Here is a 17,458-nt window from a genome sequence, read left to right as displayed (position 1 = left end):
CGCCTAACTACATTGGGATGAAGATCCTATAGGTATCTTCATCATAGAATGGGTAAACCGTCTGGTTTTGTAAAAGTTGTAGCTACCGACTTGACTTGGCTCTCATGAATAAATGAATTAAACATAATTTATTTAAAACACAAAATAATTGACGAAAAATAAAAATTCAAAGTTTAAAAAGAACCCCCAAATGGGCTTGTGCTTGTGGTAAAAACTTAGATTAGAGACTAAATGTAAAACAAAGCTAACTTGAAAAGAAATAAGTTATTTTGTTGTTAACAAGTAGAAAAAAATTTGCTGGCAACAATGGAACAGCTGATTACTGTTAAAGAGTACCAAACCAAACTTAAAGATGCCAGCCGAGAATTAAGTGATGACACCGGCCACTTCTGCATATGAGTGAAGATTCTAAATGTTTTAACTTTCATATAACAATAGTGTTATTAGAGTATCAAGAAGAATACCATGCATTTCAATGCTTCAGTACTATTCCTCACTCCCCAATGGATCACCCGAAGCCCAAGGTTTGGAACTTCCCAGGCTGAATCAGTTCCTGATCGCGGGTGTAAGATGGATATGTAGGTCCAAGTCCAAGGTGGAGACAGTAATGTACCGGCTCTTCTTGTGAACACGAGACTCATGTCCTTTCCCTATTGGACCTTGAAACCATGACTCTACAGGGTGTCCTGGCTAACGTTTGTGGCAAAACATTCACTTAAAGGACATGCACTTAGGAGGGTATAACAAGTGCTATAAACACTTGTATAAAATAATCTGTTTAGTTAAGTGTTGTGTGACTATAAATCTCGACATGCTCAAATAAACCAATAAACTCAATTTTTTTCAGTCCGTAGTCAAAATAATTATTAACAAATGGTGCTTTGGTTTCAGACTTACGTAAGAAAGCCAATTTCTAAAATAAACCAATAAACTCAATTTTTTTTCAGTCCGTAGTCAAAATAATTATTAACAAATGGTGCTTTGGTTTCAGACTTACGTAAGAAAGCCAATTTCTTCAGAAAGGAATCCAGGCTCTATCAAACTAATTATTTTAACCATCAAATCGAAATAAATATTTTTTCGTATTACGTTTTAATTGTAAACTTTAATTATTGCTATTGTGTGGTAATTGAAGACAATGATTAAAGTTAAGTGAAATAAGTTATTTTACTCTGCACTGATATTCGTCATGATTTTGTTTTTCTTGAACAATGAATGTTTCTAATCAATTAGAATTATTAAGTTTTAGTTATAGAAAGAATACTAAAAAACTTGGCAAAACTTATATTAGTACAAAAATTACGGTTTGTACTATCTTATTTGTCCTTTTTTAATATTTTTGCATCCAAAATTACTATCCTACTTTTAGTGATGTCAAATGTCAATTATTTTATTTATTTTATTTTATTTTATGTAAAATAAAATAAAATAAAATAAATAAAATAAGTGAAAAGTGCCCAACCAAGCGTATGTTTTGTCCAACCAAACACGTATACATCACAGAACCTCTGATAAAAAATATTTAGGAAAAATATAGATTAGTGACAACAAAAATATATCGTCCATAACTTTTACAAAGACAATAACTGCTGTGCCAGATACAGCTCTCATTGGACATAGACAGTAACGCCGCACAGCGGTAACGTACATGTGTTGAGCAACCGTTGTGTTGGAACGTTGGAACCCTTTGACCAAAGACCTCCAAAGCGACAGCGCGTTGCACCATTGGTCGATATATGTCTCAACGTTTAGCACTTACCTTGCTCTGTGTCACCCGCTCTAAATAACTTACCTTAATGTAAACTTGTCAACGCTGCACTGTTTCGGTGATAAAAGTGTCACAAGTGTAAAAGCTAGGACTAAGTGTATTTTGTACGTAGACAAAAAAAGATAGCTTTACGAAATATTTTATCTTCGAACTCAATTAAAACTATAATGGTATCTTCGAGGGCTGGTAAGCCAGTCTTAACTGGTTTGAGGCCGATCGCCCGAATTATCTTTCCCACATGCGCAGTGGACAGTTCATGGCTTATTGCGCAAATAAACGTTGTTTTATGCGTATACAGAAACTCTTTGCTTGTCTAAATAAATCATTCTCATAACTCAATGCATAAAGTAGCTATTTTCTATAACAGCTGATATCAAAGATTTGTTTCCCATGCTCAGATTTAAAGCAAAGGTAAAAACGATCAGCTGATTTCCCTTGCTTCAAATTTACTTTTCCTACAGTCACCCGACAAAGTGGACTTCCTTGCACTGATTATAGTACAGAAAGCCTTACTTTGGCGCATTGCAACCAAATAACACAAAACAGCGTGCTTTTGTTATGCACTTAATCCGTATACGCTTGAAAATAAGTTGGCAACACTTAAAGATATTACGACTACAATCAGCTGCTGCAGCGTTTCCCATTTCGTTCAATGTGTGGATTTAACCTTAGCTAAAAACGTGTTGTACAGTGTTTGAAAGACTAATTTTTTTATGCATTATAGTTACTGTAGGAAAAATATAATGTGTAACACGAGTGTAAACAACTGCCTTTGCTGCACTCGCCAACGGGTCGTGCGTTAACTTTTCTCACCTTCGCCCACTAGTTACACAAATAACTATTCCCTTCCTTCAATCTATTCCAATTTGCCCACCACACGCACCAAGTAGTTTAAATCAATAGTAAAACAACAAGTTGTTTAAAAGTAGTTTCAATTAATCAATCTTTCATTCGATTTTAATTACAAAACCCATTGTGAATTTTTAGCTCTGGAAATGGAGCTTGAAAAATAAATGTTCAACTATACTTAATTTTTATTAACAATTTAATATTTATTTATTACACTTATATTAGATCCTAAACAGATTATCATTACAAGGGTAGGCTACAACATATTGAAAACCACGCCCATCAATGCATGTTGAGGCTATTATCAAAGGGCGGGAATAACAAATGTATCACTTACAGCGACGTGGTGCAACTGGCCTCGAGATAAGGCAAAGGTGAGCCCGAGAGGTCACCCAGGGGTCACCGCCTGGACTGATAACAGAGAGATAACAACTGATAAGTAGGGTTCAGAGAAGCAGGGCGTTGGTGTGGCTACCCCTTTTTTTGACGTGTTTGTCTTCTAGGAACATACTTTTTGGAGCTCGCTAATGTTCAATGTTTGACATTTTGATAAACCGCCCATTCTTTATGGTGGTAGGCTGTATTAGCATTGTTCTAAAATGACTTTAAGATCATTTGAATATATTCAGAGTTGTATTCCCTGAATATCACATTTATGATTAGAATTCCTTGTTATAAGTGCCTCACTCTTGCCTCACTCAGCACTCAATCGAGCTTAATTTATTGTTTTTTTTTTTATACATATAGATTTTTGTTTTCTAGTATTGCATGTATTGTTTTTCCTGTAAATGAAGAAGGCATATGGCGAATAAGAAAAAGCCCAAAAACAGTACACAGATCCGGACAATGTAGCCATAGTGAAGATCCATAGAGATGAGTAGGCTATGTAGAAAGAGAAGAAGAAAGAAGTATAATGAAGAAGATCAGCATTGGACAACCCCCGCACTCGCCAGCTAGGATGACCGAAGCTGCGGTGGATAGACCAAATCCAGAAGGATCAACACAGAATAGGGGCTTCTATGACCTAGCGGCAGACCGGCAGCACTGTTGGCATCTTATTGACGAGGCCAAAAACTCAGGTTTTAGTGGCCAAGGAGGTTAGGTAAGGTAATTGCATGTATTGTATTATGTTTATAACAACAAATATAACAGCACGTTCAAACAACATGGTACAGAACATAAATTATGATAGCGAATTAATTTGTATATTGTAAACAATAAGTAAACTTAAATGTTTAAAATATTTTTACACAGGGAAAACATTTTTTTAGACGAGTCAATTCAGATTAGAATGAGAGCTTTTAGAGTTTTAGACTTATATAGTGTGCGGTGTTATTACAATAAAGAGTAGGCCTAAAAGGTCAAAAATGTGCTGTATTGTCTTTGGCGGCTTCACGATGGATGAAATACGTTCAACCGAGACATTGAAAATAAACTTGAGAAAAGTCGCACTAATGTTCGTAGATATAATCCGCGGCTCGATAGGACCAAAAATGTGCGGTGTTATTACAATAAAGAGTAAAAGGTCGAGGGTTTTGGTATAAAATATTTAATTTATGAGAGAAATAATGAGAACATGTTGTTATGAGAGGTGATTCGCGATGAATGAATGCAACAGTGCGAATTGACATATGGTAATGTGATGGGAATTACAGATGGACTGTTAAAAACAAAGACATATAAAATTAATACAAAAAACAAAGGCAACTTGACTGAACATATAGTTTACTTTAAAGGTTTAAGAAAGGGAATTTTTTCTACAGGCGTAACAGAATACTTATAAAGGTACATAGCAAAGTGGAGTACGTAATAAAATTTGAAGTTGCTTGTTTGATCTCTAGCGAAATCGATTCCTCACTTAGATGTCATTTGTCATCGGACTATCAACTTGAGATCGTAATGCGAGGGTTCGGACCTTAACCATGCAAAAAAAACATATATATATAGCAATTACGTAGAAAATTACAAATAAAAAAAACTGAGAAATCCGTTTGGCATAGTCAAGTAAAAAAAGTCCGTGTGTAGCCGACTGTGTAGTGTGTATCTCAGTAGCGCCTCGTCTTTTTGCAAATCCTATACCTTATTGGGCGCCGCCGTTTAAACTTACAATACCCAGGCGGATGCCGCACATGCTTCGCCCAAGGTGCAGGACTCAGGTCAGGGGCTAAGGGCACTGTGCGACTCAAAAACTAAACCAGGGCGCCCCAGATACCCGCCCCCGCCCACTATAATATCCAAATTGCCCAATGTTGCCTGCGGCGCGTATTTTCAACAATCAAACGCGCGTTGCTCAACAACGCTTTGTTGACTATAATTGTGTACATTTGTTTCGGTCCGCTGGCTGTAAACGCTGATTTCTTGGTTATGTTCCGTTATACTATAGGACATTATTGGCTTTCACCTGTCAGTGTGAAATTTGAAATGGACATATGCAGTGGATGTATTGAGGAACCGTTGACAGATGTCTGCATTAGATCATGTAGGCAATTATAGTATCAAGGATATTGGAGGAAAACGTAATTTTGGCAAAAGCAGTTTAAGTGAGATATTCGTTAAATTTATATATGAATGAAAAACTGACAACAGATGGTTTGTGATGTGATGTAATTATCTTCATTATTATCAACATTTGAGATGGGAACGTTTTTACCACCTAGGTGGGTTTTTAACCTAAATATGAGTGAATGATGAGTGTAGAATGGAGTGAGATTATTTGTGTAGCTTTGTTACTGACTAGGACCAGCTGTTTTAACAATTGATCCATTAAAAGCCCGATGACCATAGCAGCTGGGTCCAGTTTCGAATTATCAAAAAGCTACACACTTTTAAGTCTTCTTCGGGATCGAAATTCAATTATATAACCCACCGCTGTCTGTGGACAACCTCTTTTTTTACAGATGAAACACAATACTCGTGGGAATTAAATAAAATAAAAACTATAGTTCTCGATCATACCAATCTTATGGGCAAGCAATAGACATAATGTAGTGTGGTCTAAAACCTTTTAACCAGCCACTGAAGTTGAATAAATATTACATTGTTTTCTTTTATAAATTTTCAGTGTTGGTCGAGTGCACCTAAAATCTAAAGAAGTTTTTCTATTCGTACGAACATTGTTCGTAATACTTGGAAGTATTGAGAAAAAAAATAATACTGTATTTCTTTTTCATTCTTCTTTGTCACTATAATTTGTACATTTTGATTTTTACAATTTATATCTTCCATTCATTGTAAGTCACACCTAAAAAAATAACCTATTTAATCAATTGTTTTGATTTACGTTTATTCAAATTCAACTTTTACATTTCAGTCTTAGATTTGCCCCTTTTTCAATAAAAACCACGATGACTTCGCATCTTATTCACATAAAATTCAGTTTACATCTGAATGTACAGTATACTAGTATGATCAATATGATTATGATGATACTTACTTTTGGAGTAAAAACTACATAGCTAATTGCAGAAATGTCAGATCACACTTGGTTTAATTTACCCTGGCCGATATTTCACTAAATAATCTGTTATCATTTCATATATCCATTGTCAACAGCAATTTTACTATTAAAGCTACAATTAAAAAAATATTTTTGTTTAAATGAACAATGAGCCTCTACTGATTAGAGCACTACTTCCTGTAATTGTTTATTTCTCATGATAATGATAGGAAGTAGAGCGGAATACAGTTCACTTCGGAAGGTCACTGAAGCTGAGTGTGATAAGCAGTTCATACAACAGTGATAAGGTGATAAAAACTAAGCAGCCCAACGATAACAATGAAAACCAATAATTCAATGATACTGACTGTGGAAGATCACACTGGCCGTTTGGTTGAGCTGAAAGTGAGATTTGTGAGGTTGCAGTGACTACGTTTTAATCAGGTAAGTTTTATCATGGATAAAACAAACTCCCTTAGTAGATTCCCCATCCTTATGGATCAGCTGAAGACAATTTTATTGTTAGTTCTGTCAGATGTACTATGTAGAGGTCGTGTTTTGTTAACAATTTGTTTCTTGTTATTTCAGTCATTTCCCTCGTTTAACCAAGTAAAACAATATAATCATAAACAATGACTCGTCGCCTAGTTATATAGCCCATCAGTAAAGCACAAATCATAAAATTAACCCTAAAATAATAGAATCAATCACGTCGACACTATCGATCAGTGTTACCATTGACTATAAACCTACCTACAGTGTTACCAACATGAACTAGATACGAAAAACGAGCTTCAAAATTTACAATGGGATGAGAACTCTATTTTCTGTTTGTTAGTAGGGGTATGTGCTTTTATTTAATGTATATACCTCGAAATCTTCAAGTGTCGTAAATGAATTTAACCTTTTACCACGATTACAAATTACGCACTAAAACATTATACCATGATATTTTTGTAAGTGTAATCATAGACTAAGCAACAGACTCCTCATCCCATTGTAAATTTTGAAGCTTGTTTTTTGTGTCTAGTTCATGTACGTCCACACTGATCGCTGGGGTAGACAACATTTTGTTTCTATTATTTTAGGGTTATTTTCATGATTTGTGCTTTACTATTTGGTTATATAACTAGGAGACCAGTTATTGTTTATGATTAAATCGTTTTATTTGGTTAAATGAGATTTTAAATGACTGAAATAACAAGAAACAAATTGTAAACAAAACATAACCTCTACAGTTGGACGTACAGAACCAACAATAAAATTGGCTTCAGCTGTTCCATAAGGATGACAAATCTAGTATGATTTATCTATGAGAGTATGATTTATCTATGGTGTAATTGTTAGTAAGAAGCTGTGTTTTCTTTGCTTTATAAAAGCTATACACTGTGTCTAGTGTATAAAAGAGACGATATATTGATTGGAATATGATCAATATTGCATACATTCGATTCCCTACACCTCGTTTAACGAAATAATTCAATAAATTAAATTTTGTAAGAGTAAATACTAAGCTTAATGTATAAATCCAATTATCATGGTTAGACAACATTTTTTGCGTATGTTCACTTAGTAATAATAGTAATATTTATGCTGTTTATTATGGTTTCTGTAGTTTTAATATACACAACTAAACTCAATAAAGCACATTCATTTAGATTGGTGTTGAAATAATTTAGGTTTATATATTTTTCCTGATGAATATCTGATTTAGGTGGATATAATTTAATTTGAATATTAATACTCATCTTGAAAATGGATTACGAACTAAGATCTGGTACATTTTGTCATAAATTAAAGAATATATAAAAGAGATACTTTGTTCGTAAATGTAAAATTGCATTATTTTCAGCTTCTAATAGCATATTCTTTGATGAAGTTCATTTTGTGTGATGGTGAGTTAAGTTTGTTTACCTACGACCGCTTTTTTAAGTAGCCATTTTAGTTCAGTTCTTAGAATTGAAAAGTTTCACTTAACAGCTGTTTACTTTCATAACAGCATAGTTTAATTTCATAACAGCATAGTTTAATTTCATAACAGCATAGTTTTTTCTCATAACAACACGGGTAACGGACCAATGAGGTTCAAGGATTGAGAGAAAATAAGTAAAATTGTAATGCTTTGAGCGTCAACGAAACAGCTGATCAGCTGATCAGTTGACAATTTTAATTGTTGCACCGACTTGTTCCTGTTGATACTCGCGCATTCTAAACCTAAGTTGGTGGAAGTTAAAGGAAGGTAGGTTAAATTGATTTAAAAATGTCGTTTGTTGAAGTTGACGAGATGTAAATGAGAGCACAAACCGTTTGTGCGAGCGAACCTTTTGCCACCGAAATCGAAACAAAGGTATGAAATTACATACCAGCAATTCATTAAATGGACGAAACAAACCTGATACATTATTTATGGTAAGAATGCTGCTAGCAGAACCTATTCCCTGAAAAATGTAACATATTATTTAACGAAGTTTTACAAACACGTAATTACATGAAATCAGCTGTTTATACAATAAGTCACTGCATGTCTTTCAGTGGCACTGACAATAAACGAAAACATAACCTCTCTAAGAAGTTATGAGTAGTGATTGATAGTAATAAAAAACCCAGATTGTTAGTAATTAAAAAACGGTTGTAGGTAAAGTAGTGTACGCAACTCGCGTTAATAGTCTTTACGACACGAGTAGAAAATTTAAGGCACGAGCCTTACTATTAATCGATTATCGTAACCATTTTCTATCACGATATGTATAAACCATAGTTTTCTTTATGTATTTTTTGTTCTGTCTGTAGTTGTTTCTTGCTTTGTTTTTATGTATCTTTACAATGCAGTTCACTGTGGGGGTTTTCGGTTGTAGGCTTGAGTTGGATGTTTTACCTTATAATGTTTTAGATACTTTATCATCTGAGGACGGGATCAAACTACAGACACACGTGGTAAAAACTTTTCATTTTTTTATTGCAATAATTAATCATATAAATACAAATATTTTATGTCTAGCCTATTCAACCATATAGGCTATACAGTTTCTATACGAAAAATTATAGATTTAACTTTTTCCCTATATGAACCTAATTATTTCCAGTTCCCCCTACTTGCACAGCCATGAGAGTGTGTGTGGTTGGCGCGGGGGCGGCTGGTCTGTGCGCTGCGAGGCACCTTACCACCCCCGGGGGCGGTGGGGGCGGCAACATGGACGTCGTGGTGTACGAACAGACTGATCAGCTGGGAGGTACATGGGTGTATACAGAACACACAGAACTTGACCCATCTACAGGTCTGCCTGTACACTCCTCGCTGTATAAAAGTCTCCGGTAAGAGTTAGACTATATCGATGGGTAAGACAGCTGATAGAAAATAGTTTATAGCTTATACTAACTTTGCATAGTATTATTTTTACATCAATAAAGTGAGGTATAAAACTGCTAAAATTACCTAATCTTATGAATAAGTATTTTTCATGTTTAGTTGTTGACTAGATTTAGGATCACTAAACCATTATAGCAAGTTCAATTTTTATTTGATTCAAATGGATCATAAACTTTTATTTTATAATTTCTTGTTTTGCGTTTTCCACCATTGGAAGTTTTTTATTTATGGAAAAGAACAGTGCATATAATATAAGTTTAAGGAAATGTCCTCTTTAATGAAAGCCCAATGAAAAATTGCATCTGGGTTTATAGTTCCATCCTTTAGAGACTGAAGTGATATCCCCCGGAAATCACTCTAAATTGAGACCACTAAGTAATTTGACAAGGTAAATCGTGTGTGTATTTTTTTGATACCACATTTTGAACACATTTGAGATGAAATGACAGATTTTGCAGTATTCCTCCAATGGCTGAGTATTTATTTTGATGATGGTTCTTTCTGCAAGTGTTAGATACTTTTGTACTCAAGTAAAAAACGGATGTAAACGTTCGAGTTATAAATGGCTATGACTGTAGTGATAGCTATGTACGAATACAGCTATTGTTCATATTGTATATTCCAGGACTAATTTACCCAAAGAAGTGATGGGGTTTCCTGATTTCCCTATACCAGAACAGCCTCGGTCGTATTTGCCCGCCATAGACATTCTACGGTTCCTAGACAACTACGCTGAACATTTCCAACTAAAACAACACATCAAGGTGGGGATGATATACGTGTCTTTATTTTTTAGGGGTTTTAAACAATTTTTGGCAATGTTTATCAATTATTATAAGTTGAGATGGGAACGCCACCTAGGTGCGTATTTAAACCCAAATATGAGGAATGAGTGAAGGATGAGTGTAGAATAGAGTGGGATGATCTGTGTACCTTTGTTACTGACTAAGATCAGCTGTTTCATTAGTCAGGATCATTTATTTAAAGCCCAATGACCAGGAACAGCTGCGTCCAGTATCAAACCATCAAAAAGCTACTGACTTTTCTCAGGATCGATCCTGCACCTTTTGATTGTTAGGCGAGCACTATAACCACCAGCTACCCATCCAGTCTTAGCTGATCTTAAATCACTTTAAACATAAATAATGTAATCAAGGTCCAGCTTAATCACTTTCTAGATATAGGTAGCCTTTAGTCCAGTTGTTAAATTGTTGTAAAACTGTTAGTGAATTAAAATGAAAATTTCAGTTTCGTCATCTCATCAAGCAAATACAGCCAAACCAGTCAGGATGGACAGTAACTGTGACGAACCTGACCACTAAACAGGACACTGTGGAAGACTTTGACGCCATCATGGTGTGTAACGGGTGAGCTTTTGATAACACTGTTTGTGAATTTTAAAGCGGTAAAATTCATTAAGCGATACTCCCTGGTCTAAAGAAAGACCTACATCACAAAAAAATTTTCTAAACCTAGTAACCTTTTAGAATACAATGTTTTTATATACGACTTCTCGATCATATCAAGGGAAATGCATAAATACAATAAATCATTTAAATATAAAGAGGTTGAAGAGAAATGTAATGCCCCACTGGTCCAATGGACTTAGTTTAAGGTAAAACACCTGATTATTATTATTTCGTCATGCTACGCGGGAACATATGACTTTCAATATTAAAATACGGGTGGAAACTTGCTGTTTTCAATTTAAAATAACATATGATCCCTTGTTTTCTTTTCCGAACACTAACGTTATTTACATGTTAATCGTATGGTGAAAGCCTCTTTTTGCCGGACAGTTCTTTTCCGATCAGTTTTAGAAGTTACAAACTCAACGCAACAGCTGACTTTTATTGTTGTCAAATCATTGGCCACAGTTTTACACGTGCGAAGCATTTGAATTTTGGAAAAAAAATACCTTGCAAGAAATCTTTTTAAAGCTAATCCCAGCGGTGTGTGCCAGAACCTATGGTAACCATGCGGCCATTTAAACTAAAGAAATTATAATTACATATAAAAATTGTTACAAGGCTTCCGATGCGTCTTTAGCATATTGGGTTTATTTCGTTTTATTTTAGGAATTTAATCCACCAAAAAATCATTTAAAAAATCTAACACTTTTTACATAAAGTATCATTAAAATATGTTATTTCTTCTGGTATACTCAAAATATATCATTATTATTATCAATAAGTGAGATGGACTCCACCTCAGTGCGTATTTTAACCAAAATATGAGTGAAGAATGAGTAGAGAATGGAATGGGATGATAATGTTACTGACTAAGATCAGCTGTTTAATAATTTTGAAGCCCAACAACCAGGGACAGCTGGGACCAGCTCCAACAATTAAAAAAGCTACTGATTTTCTTCGAAATTTATCTGGCAACCTTTTGATTGCGCTTAAACCTTTTGAATGCTTTACAAAACCGGTTGTCTACTTTATATACAAGTTTGTTTTATGTTCCAGCCACTACCACACCCCTAGGTACCCTGACATCCCAGGGGCAGACACGTTCCCTGGCCTCCGTCTACACAGTCACCACTACAGGGTACCCGCCCCTCTGGCTAACAAGACAGTCGTGGTGGTGGGCGCTGGCCCCAGTGGCTTGGACATTGCTCTGGAAATAACTGCGGTTGCTAAACAGGTAAATTATTGCTTAAAGATTACTATTGGCAATGTTGAACATATTGGCTGAGTAGGGTGTTTTGTGTGTTCTCTACACCAATTGATTTTTTTATTGTTTTAAAAGGGAACGGTCCAAACCATGGTCTTGTTAATATCTTATTATAACTTTTATCAACCCGTAGGTCATACAAAAAATCACTATTGTATTTTGAATTACGCTTTGATATCATGAGACGAAAGTTAAATCTACATAGAATGTTGGGTTGGATAATTGACTTTGTGTATTACAAGTAGATTCAACAGCATATTTTACAAGCTGAAGATTGTTTGAACAACTGTTTCATGTCCGAATGCGTTACGTTGATATAAACCGAATTTTCCGTTGTGTATGATGTTAAAACTCTGTGTTCTGCTTTGTAATTTCAGCCAATAGGTTACTTTTATACCAGAATGTAATGAGTGAAAGATTTTATTCATTTATGATAGTTAAAGGGTTGATAAAACAGTAAACATCAAAACGTGAAGAAAAATCAATTAAAATCATAATTTGATGATCTATAAGATTACAGAGGTTAAAATTATCAACAAGACCATTTTTGATCAATGATAAAACTGTCAGAAGGCTGACAGAATTTATTTCGGTAAATTTCAAACCAAATAAGAAATAGACAAAGTGTATTTAATTACATCAACTAATTTACAATCAATCTTCTCGAGTTTCGATCAAGTGTTTCATCTAAAAACACTATTGTGTCTTAAATTATTTTTTTTTGTGGTTCAATGAATTGTTTCTTAGGTGATTCTGAGTCATCACCTGAAGGACGAGATTTTGACTAAGTTCCCGGACAATTTGGTCCAGAAACCGGACATTCAGTCCGTTTCAGGGTCCTGTGTGACGTTTGTGGACGGATCTCAGGTTCAAGCAGACGTCTTATTTTACTGCACTGGTAAGGGTCCTACATTAAAGCCCTTTATGCAATACTATGACAAATATATTTTATTCTAGTCATATTATTTTTTTAATTAATTTTTTTTAATTTTAGCGAATTTCCCATATAGGGAATAAGCTATTACCGTAGTACTCATGGTAAGACCTGGACCCGGGACCGATTTTTTTTTCCGTTTTGAGGTCCCTAGAGGCCAAAAACACCATCCGTTCAAATTCATATATATATATATATATTTATATATATATATATATATTTATATATATATTTATATATATATGTGTCCGTTAGCGCGATAACTCGAGCAAAAATGTTCCGATTTTGATTAAATTTGGTACAAACGTGTAAACCTACGTTTATTCGAACGAGTTCGCGAACCAGCATGATCGGACCATGGGAACGGGGTTTTATGGGGGGTTTTATGGGGTAAAAATGGGGTTTTCCCATTTTTTACCCAAAAAACATCAAATTTCGCAATTTCTTTAAAAACTATTTTGTAGAGCTTAAAAAAACAAATAATTTAGTATATTGAAGCGTTATAATGCGCCTAATGGTTGCGGAGAAAGTTCCAAAAAATTGCAAATTTAAAATCCCCATGTTATTCTTATGGAGAATAAGTAAACTGTTGTAGTTTGCTTGTTTATTAACATATTTTGCCCAAATTTGGAACATGTTTTTATTTCTTACTAACAATTAACATTTTACATAAAAAACACCTTTACCCTCCCTGTTGCAGCAAACCTAAGTATGTGTTAAACTGATTCTATTTAAATAGGGATAAATGTGATATTTTTAAGGATACATTTTAGTGTAAATCCAATCAGGCAAATGGAAATTCGCTTAGTCTGCAGGTTTGCTGCGGCGGGGGTATTTTATTATTTAGCTGTGTGCAGAAATTGTGCCGTTTGATGGCATATGAGTAAGACATTTGTGTTGGCCATAGTAAAAAAATATAAGTGACAAATTGCTCCTAGGTAAAAGAACCTATAAGGGAAAGGGACAACAAGCTTGTCACAACTCTTATAATGCTCAAGTAACGATGACAATTTATGGATACATTCACAAAAGTTGCACACCAAGTTGCTGACCACAGCAGTAGTATGTAGCTCTGTACACGTATACTCACAGAGAGACACATTTCAAAGCCACTTTTTTTGGAAACCCAAACCGAATATTTCAACCTAAAACGCAAACTAAAAATTTCGGACGAAAACAATACTTTCTGCATATACTATATTAGGGGGAGAAAGTAAAAACATCCTCTTTGGGCAAACTGTTAGAGCACAAGACCAAAAGTTACATTGATTTTTTTATAAGGACTATGGAAGCCCTTTGTAAATAAAATAAAAAATAAAATAAATCGTTTATATATTTCACATACATGTCATAACCTCTACCAGGATACCGGTACAGCTTCCCTTTCCTCAGCCCAGAGTGTGGTGTGACAGTGGAGGATAACTTTGTACAGCCTTTGTACAAACACCTGGTCCACATACATCGACCAACCATGTGCTTCATAGGGCTGCCTTACTACGTTTGTGCTTTCACAATGTTCGATGTGCAGGTAAAACATATTCTGTACACTAACACAACTGTACCGAGTATTTTTGAAAATATTAGTGTGTAAATGTAAAGTTTTTGTCAAATCATGGACATTTTCTTAACGTTTTTAGCATATATCCGTAAATTTATTTTTTTATAATGCAGATTTAGATGAACCATTATCATTAGAAGGGTTCTAAGAAAATAATAATTGTGTTTAACAGTCCAACTGTTATTTTTTGTTTGCCTAATCAAACAGGGAAGTGAAAAATATACCAAGATGTTTTAGAGCTGTTGAAACCCGTAGTTGAACTTTCATAACAGGAAAAATATTCAAGCAAGCGAAAGAGATTAATTAACAGCTCCTCCAAACAAAGATCTGAAGGTGAAAGCAGTGTTTTGACATAATAAAAAGTGGTAGTAGCATTCGTTAAACGTTTTATTACATTATATTCTAGATCTGTCTCTAACTTGAGAACTGTTTTTTCTAGACAGCTTAGAAGTCAAGTCGTTGTGCCTATCTTCAAATCTAAATGTTTTTGTTTGATACCGTTTGAGATCTATTTAGTTTTAGATTATACCTACCATAGAGCTATCAATTAATAATGCCAACTTACAAAAGGTTGATAGGTGTAAGCCAATTCTTAGAAAAGGAACATTTGCATTGCATAAAACCGACCCAATTCTACCATGGCTCTAGTCCTTTCTTCAGCATTTATAACTATTACTTTCCCATGGATTGATGCATTCATTTGACAAACTCCTTGGTCTAAAACACCTGAACTATGATCATAGGCACGCTACTTCACCAAAGTCCTCCAGGGTTCTCTGAAGCTACCCTCATCCTTGGCCATGCAGGAGCACACGGAGGCCGTGGTGGCCAGATGCAAGGCTGATGGCCTCTCGCCTCGGCAGTACCACATGTTAGGCCCTCGCCAGACAGAGTACTTCCTCAGTCTCACCCAGGAGGCTGGCCTCCAGCCTGTACCTCCCGTCATGGAGGCGCTTCATAGCCACAGCAGCCGCCGCTTCCTGGAGGACCTTGTACATTACAGAGAAGACGTCTTCCGTCTTCTAGACGACCAGAGGTTCCAGTTGATACAGATTTAGAAGCTGTTTTCCATAAATTGTAATCCGTCTGCTTAGATTGTTTTGATGTAACAAGATACACAAAGTTCAAAGCTTTCTTTAATTCATTATCTATTTTAAGATGAGTATCTATCGGGTCTTTGATGTATCACTAGTTTACCTGGTGCTGGTATGTCAAAGAGAGCTATTTTGTTTACTACATGACGATAACATTTACCTTAGACTATTTATTTTTACTCAATGATTGTTTTAGCTCTTATATGGGTCCAAAATTGGTTGATAAATATCCAAAAATGTTCAACAAAAAGTAGGGGTTTAATCTTGATCACGACATACAAAACCTTTAATGTGTCTGTGTCTCAAAACGTCAGGAGTATCTTTACAAAATACAATCACAGAAAAAAGATTATACATTTTGCTATAGGGGCTATATTATACACTTCTAATATAGATTTTCAAGGATATTTCCTAACATACAATCGTTATTATGGATAGTATTTAAATCTCCTCGATTTCTTGTTCATAATAATCATTGTAATAAATGACTTTGGTAGCAGCTTTAATTTTTTTTAATAAAAAATACAAATACAAGCAAAAGGTATTTTAGTTTACTACCTAAATTTTATCTATATCAGAAATGTTTGTTCTCAATAAGGACGTTAATGTATTGTATAACATGCACGAGGTTGTTGTATTAACTAACAAGCAAACTACTTGTATCCAAAAGAACAGTAGAAACATGCCATACTAATTGAGATGCCAAATTTATCCGTGCACTAATTACGTCAGCATGGGAACTCTTCGTGGCATGTTTATGCATGTGACAAAACACTGCAATGTAACAGAATATTAGGAGTAAATGTTTTACTGAAATACAGATTTACACAAGATTCAGTTTTAAGTCGATTCATTGTGTGATCTGTGTTCTTGCACTGTGTTAAACTAATTAATTTCATGGACAAATAAAAGGGATTGTCCATTATTTTAGGATTCAATCAAAATCTAAACAACATTACTTGACATAAGATTACAAACTCCATGTTCACATAATGCTTATACTGCAGAATCACGATTCCAAGGAATGTTTGCCAGGTCAAGAGAGTGATCAAAGACCACCAAAAGAAGAGATGATTCGGCAATACGTCCTACCGCTGATCACAATACTTCTTTGGTGGTCTGAGGAAGAGGATTAATTAAATCAGAGACACAATAGGCGAAATCTTTGTGCGAATGACCAATTCACTCACTATTGTCGACCTCACAGAGCCAATGACTAATTGTTGTCTTCTAATCAAGATATTCATTCTGTTCTTTACTAGTGATTTGATTATGTTCAAATCAATTCCAGATGTTGAAACAATACAAAGCTGAATCATAAATGGAAGATATGATGTTCATGGTTTTAAGCAACAAGAAGGGTTTTTTAATGTTCTACGAATGTTACAGGGACGTTCACAATCGGACGCAGTTGAGGGATGTTTGCATTCTTAAAAGTTTCGATTGTGAATTTAAAATGAACACAACTTCAGCGTTATCATGACTTTTGGAGGCCAACATAGTCTTTAGTAACCAAACAAAAATCAATATCCAGTAAAAAGAAAATTCTGGAAATAAATTCGCTTCAGCACCAATATTGTTGTCTGTACGGAACATACATTCAAAAATGATTTCGAATGTTATTTATGTCCGAAACATTGTTTTGGCAAGAACTAAACTATGTTAGAAATATACAATTTGAAAACAAGAATAGAACTACAATTTACAAATGTATTTATAAAGCTTTAATTTTAAATGTTTATATATTTAGTAAACCCCAATTCTACGTAGGTGTGC

The 17,458-nt window shown here is 34.7% G+C and overlaps 1 protein-coding gene across 2 annotated transcripts; it reads left to right on the top strand.

Moving 5' to 3' along the window:
* The first annotated feature begins 6,392 nt into the window (after positions 1–6,392).
* LOC128989586 (uncharacterized) lies at positions 6,393–16,519 on the top strand. 2 transcript variants are annotated; one of them, XM_054411502.1, is made up of 8 exons: positions 6,393–6,497; positions 9,137–9,365; positions 10,046–10,184; positions 10,669–10,787; positions 11,889–12,066; positions 12,844–12,991; positions 14,392–14,558; positions 15,332–16,519. In XM_054411502.1, exons 2-8 carry the CDS (start codon positions 9,157–9,159, stop codon positions 15,644–15,646), a joined length of 1,275 nt encoding a protein of 424 aa, XP_054267477.1. In that variant the 5' UTR covers positions 6,393–6,497; positions 9,137–9,156; the 3' UTR covers positions 15,647–16,519. The 2 variants fall into 2 exon arrangements, with proteins under 2 accessions (XP_054267477.1, XP_054267478.1); XM_054411503.1 differs by having other exon boundaries at positions 12,844–12,994; positions 14,395–14,558.
* Positions 16,520–17,458: the final 939 nt, after the last annotated feature.

The sequence above is a fragment of the Macrosteles quadrilineatus genome, unplaced genomic scaffold (assembly GCF_028750875.1).
Source record: "Macrosteles quadrilineatus isolate MER2022 unplaced genomic scaffold, UCM_ALF_1.0 Scaffold_3__2_contigs__length_128488019, whole genome shotgun sequence".
Taxonomy (NCBI): domain Eukaryota; kingdom Metazoa; phylum Arthropoda; class Insecta; order Hemiptera; family Cicadellidae; genus Macrosteles; species Macrosteles quadrilineatus.
This window is presented reverse-complemented; position numbering and strand designations above follow the sequence as displayed.